This window comes from Cucumis sativus, chromosome 4 (assembly GCF_000004075.3).
Source record: "Cucumis sativus cultivar 9930 chromosome 4, Cucumber_9930_V3, whole genome shotgun sequence".
Classification (NCBI taxonomy): Eukaryota; Viridiplantae; Streptophyta; class Magnoliopsida; order Cucurbitales; family Cucurbitaceae; genus Cucumis; species Cucumis sativus.
Window position 1 is genome coordinate 7318105 of NC_026658.2, and position 6147 is coordinate 7324251.

Genomic DNA, 6147 nt, shown 5'->3' on the forward strand with positions numbered 1-6147 from the left:
ACTATTGTTTAGATTTTGTACAATATCGTTTAGACTTAGTACAAGACCATTTAGATTAGATATAATGGTACATGATCGTTTAGACTGGATATAAGATCATTTAGGTTAGACACAAGAATACAAGATCGTTTAGACCTGCTAATAGATCGTTTTAGATTGAATACAAAATCATTTTTTACGAGTGTGTGGTCGATTAATTGCGAAGGTACTTTTGTTATCTTAAGCTTGTGGACATTTTTCTTTTATAAAAAGTCTCAAATTTAAATTTACACTAATTGTCATAGATAAAAAAGAGAATTAAAACTAATTAGAAAAGAGATAAAAAAAAAAAAGAAAAGAGGAAAAAACTAAATGGGTTATTGAGAATTTGAGGAATATTGTATTGTTATGTTTTAAAAATAATATAATATAATATAATTTAGATAGACTGTTTTAAGATTATGAATAAATATTAGTTTTAATTTACATATAGGAAGTAGGACCCAGTTTTATGAGTGGCCAGTCCACGTCCAGGCTGTGCCACCCTTTAACGGTCATGTTCCAGTCCAAAAGCTTTTATGACCGTTACTAATTCTCCTATCTCATTAATTCAATAATGTTATTCTTATGAAAACTCTAAAACGGTTCAAAATCCCTCTCATCTCAACCGTCCACCTCTACGTAACTCATCAATTAACAACTGTACCTTTAAGGTGGACCTCCTAACCCACCCCAGCTCCCATTCTTCACACACAAAAGAAGAAGAAACGGAACCCCTCTCTTTAGGCCTTCCCATTCACTACACTCATTATTACGCCTCTCTTAAATTTCGAATACGCATCCCCCCCGTTCATCACCCACATTTCTTTCATTACCTTTTCTACTCCCATCCAACGGCTCCCATCATATTTACCTTTCACTCCAACGCTTCTTTCACTCTCTTCTTTCTTCTATATATACTCCCTCTCTGCTACTGCTTTCTTCTCAATCACTCACAACTCTCTCTCCATTTTCTCTTCTCTTTTTACATTCATCTTTTCCTTTCTTTCAATCTTTCCATTTCATTTCCTATACACAAATGGCGATTACAAGTCTTGTTGCCCTTATTTTTGTGTCATTCTTTATCGCCTCTGCTTTTGCTCAATCCCCGGCTGCATCTCCCTCATTGTCTCCCACCAAATCACCCTCCAAGGCTCCATCCCATAACTCCCCCAAATCCTCTCCCGCGGTGGCTCCTACTCCTTCCTCCTTGAAGTCTCCACCATCTCCTCCTTCTTCTTCTCCCTCTACTTCTCCGTCTCCGGCCAGTTCTCCCGCCTCGATCTCCTCACCGCCTGCTGACGCTCCCGCTCCGTCAGGTAACGGCGCTGCTTCGATCACTTTTTCGGTGTTCGGATCTGTTGCCGTTGCGCTATACGCCGTCGTTTTGATGATCTGAGTGCCACTCGGATTCCATTCCTTCTCTTTGTCTGTCTATTTGAGTGATTTATTGTAGCATTTCACTGAGTACATTTTATGTTGATTTTGTATTTTTGGTTTTTTTTTTACTTTCACAGTTATTATTATATATTATTCTTCATTTATCTAATTTAATTCGTTTTATTGCCTTCCAGTTATGTGTTTTTGTTCTTCTTCTCTTCTCATCTATTAATTTACAATCACCTTTTCTAATTTCTCTCTTTCCACTTTTTATGTTCCAACTTATTACAAAAACATCAACGGAATACCATTAATGTGATCATATAATAACACAATCTAAACATTTTTGGACCATATTTCAGAGATTTGAATAGATAAATTAAATATATCTTTTTTAATACAAATGACAATTAAATTAAGGAGTAAGGAATTTGAAGCTCTAACTTTTGAGATAATCTTGATGATAATGATAAATTAAGAGTAAAGTTGTTAGTTTTTATGATGTCTCCAGTAAGAGTTTCAATATGATCCATTATCGTTTAATTTGAAACTTATTTTTGCTTAAAAGAATTGGGAAATGTTCATCTCCATGTACCTTTTGACGACAGCTGTGTTCTATTAAAAATTATTGCAACCTTTTTCCCCTTTTTATGTGTAAAGTTTATTAGGGGAGCATGAAAATTGAGAGTGATTGGGATTTAAATCGATGAAATTTTGACAAATGTTGTGGAAGAATTCACTTTTTCTTTTAACCATACACTTCTTCCTTTTCTGTTTTTACTACTTTTTACATTTGTGAGAAATGACAAAAATATAAATTATAAAGGATGGACAAGTTTTATCTTATTTTAATTTAATTTCAATTCGTTTGTTGTACATAATATTTTAATAAATATTTGGTACTTCATTCCTTTATTTCAATAAAAAAATGATTATTGATTCTCCATAGACTGGTTGTTAATTATGAGTTCTATTAAATTGAGTTCATTCTCACAATCCAGTTTGTGTTCAGTTTGATTAAGGTTTGGTATGGAGTACACTTCCTTTATTGCAGCACAGTAAACTACGTACATTATACAACACAGTTAATTAAGCTAAGTGACTACTTCTCTATCAATTGAAAGAATCGTTAAAGAAATGCTAAGTTGAATTGGCCATTTTTGTTTAGCATCCGAAGTGGAATCTTAGTGTTGAGAATGTTAAGGGACACAGCGATATATCAGCTCAATTTAAGGATAAAGGAGTATCGTGTGGTTAAAAGAAATTTTCATTAAAACTGCATAAATTAGTTAGACTGTGATAACACTAGTAGCTAAGTCAAATGCTCCACTGATTGTATATATAGTTTGATAGGAGAGTTGCGTTCTTCCCAAGTTCTGTTAGTCAAGATTGTCATGGGGTCGCATTAGCTGTGTTGTAATGCTAGGAAGGTTGAGGCACTACCGGATCTTATTTATTTACTACTCTTGTTTGGTTGCTAAGAGTTCCTTATAAATACCAGGTCCTCCGCAAACCACTCTATTGCTAATTTTGTGTTTTATAAGAATTCGTTTCCTCGGTTTAGCGCCTTTACAGCCAGTTTTGACTTTACTGTCTGTAATGTCCGAAATTAGGAGGGAGACATGAATGAACCGGTATCACATCTGAATGAGAGAGATTCCGAGGACATGAAAGTAATATTAAGTAAGACTTAAAGAATTAAAAGTTAATACATATACTAACATGGTGCACCTTTCTTTTCGGTGGCTCGATCGTAGGAACTTCAAAGTTAAGCGTGCTTAGTTTTGGGTAATTCTATGTTGGATGACCTCCTGTGAATTTTCATCAGACTCGTGTTGGTTTGTAGGGAGAACTTTCACTCTAATAAGCCTTTAAGCATAATAAGGATGACGTCTATATCAATTTGATATTAAGAATGCATTCTTGAATGGAGATTTAGAAAAAGAAGTGTATATGAGACCTCCATCGGGATTAAAAGTCCAGTTTGACCATCAGGTTTTTGCCGACTTCGAAAGTCCTTGTATGTGTTGAAACAATCACCAAGAGCTTGGTTTGACAGATTTACCACATCTGCCAAGTCTTAAGGTTACACTCAGAGGCATTCTGATCATACTTTATTCACAAAACTCTCCAAGTTTGGAAAAATGTCAGTTTTGATAGTTTATGTTGATGACATTGGTGTAATCGCCTTTATTTGTTAACTGAGACAGGTATGTTAGGATGTTGTCTTGCTGATACACCTATTGAGCCATATGCCAAACTCAGAGATACATGTGATCAAGTTTCGATTGACAAAGAAAAGTATCAATGCCTAGTGGAAAATTTTATTTATTTATCTCACACTAGGCCCAACATTTCATATGTTGTGAGTATTGTTAGTCAGTTCATGCAGACTCTCCTTACGAAGAACACATGGAGGCAGTACACAAAATTCTGAGGCACTTAAAAACAACTCCTGGTAAGAGATTGAGATTAAAAAAAACTAACAAAAGGTGTATCGATACACCTTTTGTTAGTTTTTTTGTTAGTTTTTTTGTTAGTTTTTGGCTGTATACAGATCATGATTGGGCAGATTCTATTGTTGATAGAAAATCTATGTTCGGGTACAGTACTTTTGTATGTGGCAATCTCATTACTTGGAGCAGCAAGAAGCAAGGGTAGTGTTGAAGCTGAATACAGGGCCATGAGTTTGGGAATTTGTGAGAAAATTTGGCTTCAAAAGGTGTTATCTGATCTTCACCAAGACTATAGGTGCCTATGAATCTTTTATGTGATAATAAGGCAGTTATCAACATGACAAAACTAAACCCGTAGAGATTGACAGACACTTTATGTCAACGAGAAATTGGACAGTGGTAGCATCTTCATTCCTTACATACCTTCAAGCCAACAAATTGTTGATATTCTCTCAAAAGAACTTCTCAAACAAAGCTTTCAGGCTTACGTTAGCAAGTTGAGTCTTTTTGACATTTACAGCCCCACTTGAGGGGGAGTGCTAGAATTAGTGGATTTGTTGTCTATCGAAATAAGATTTTATAGTGCCTTAATTATCTTTTATTGTTTTTATTTTGGGTTCTATAACTTATAAATAAATGTTTCCTCTATCATAATAAGAAAATAGCACCGTAGTATTTCTTCCTATCTAGAATTTCCACGTAGAATAGTTTGTCTTTCCATTTTCCTTCTTTCAATAAGTGTGTTTTATTTCTGTTTGAATTATTTTAGGTGAAAATGGAGGCCAACCCACCAAACCATGGCATGTGGCCTATGAATCATCACCTATATCCTCCCTTGCTCATCTTCTCCCTTTCCGGTCTTCTTGTGTTTGATTTTTTTAATATATGAATTGAACTTTGATTGAGGAAAATGAAAGAATATAAACAAAATTTATAAATAGAATAGTTAAAAGAAAACCTATGGCATGCTCTCTCTCAGGTTAACGAGTCCACAAAGAAAAGAAAATAAAAGAAAAGGGAGAAGAAAAAACTAACTGACCCAATCCGACTCGCTTAGACTCAACTCAAAAGCGGGTAGGGTCAGGTTGTTACTACACAAACGTACATTTCGGGTTAGGTCGGTTTTGAAGAAAAGTCGACTCGACTCAGCCCAATTACACCTCAATCACATATGTAGGGAAAGAATGCTCAAATGAATGCTCAATTTGAGTAGTGAAATATCTAAGCTAATCATTATGTGGTTAACTTCTAGTGTATCTAAGGTCAGTCAATACCAAGAGATAGTGAAGCTTAAGGAATGAAAATGTGTTTGATTAGACTTAAATTTGATTGATTTAACTTAATATTCTCATGAATTCATGAGCTTAATGTGATTAACTAAGGAAATGCGACAAAACTTGACTGATTTAAAAATCAACATTTCATATGTTGGTTTTCCTTAGGGAGTCTCTGAATTTTTCATAACACAGTTGATTAGACTTCATCAGTACTTGACTCATGAATTCAATTTGCATAACAAATCAATGAATTAATCCACACATAACCAAATAGTCTGTCAATTAGCAAAGGGTAGTTAATCTCTTGTTTTGCTCCGTTTCTCTCGGTTTATCTTACATTTAACACTTTAGATTCTTGTGTTTAATTTTTCTATCAACCAAAATTCACTACAAGAAAATGGGGATCTTTTGACTTACAAAATAGTAGAAAGATGTATGAAAAAGCGTTGAAAAAGGATCTCCCGACGCATTGTCATGCGTAATGAGCCGGGAGACGATCTCCCGACACACAAAATGAATCGTTGGGAGATCTTAGACATCTCCCGACATCACGTATACGACATCGAGAGATCCTGTATTTTTTTAAATAAAAATACCTTCCATTTAATAATGGAAGGTATATGTATCCATCTGAGAATTATAGTGTAGCACATCCCTCCCCCGAACCACAATCAAGCGAGCAAGCAATTACAGTGTAGTATATTCAGTAACCAAACAAATTTAAAATCTAAGTTTATTGTGTATGAATCAGCAAAGTTTCACCCAAACAATCAGTAAGATCTTGCAAGCTACAACGTAACAACCCTATTCACCAAGAAGGAAATTAGTAAAACCTCCTAAAAATGAAAAAAAATATGGGTTTGATTTTGCGATGATCAGATATAGATGTGAAGTTGAATGACGAAGGTGCAGAGGAAAATCAAGGTAAAAATGACGAGGAATGGATTGAAAATGGAGTCGCCATTGGTTTAGAAGTTGTCGAACTGAACGAAGCGGTGCTGGCTGGGGATTTGTAA

The 6147-nt window shown here is 34.9% G+C and overlaps 1 protein-coding gene across 1 annotated transcript; it reads left to right on the plus strand.

The window, feature by feature from the left end:
* Positions 1-1057: 1057 nt before the first annotated feature.
* On the plus strand, positions 1058-6147 carry LOC101221980 (60S ribosomal protein L22). Its single transcript, XM_004137225.2, has 4 exons — positions 1058-1337; positions 3609-3679; positions 3956-4097; positions 6011-6147. The coding sequence occupies exons 1-4, from the start codon at positions 1058-1060 to the stop codon at positions 6145-6147; spliced, it is 630 nt and encodes a 209-aa protein (XP_004137273.2).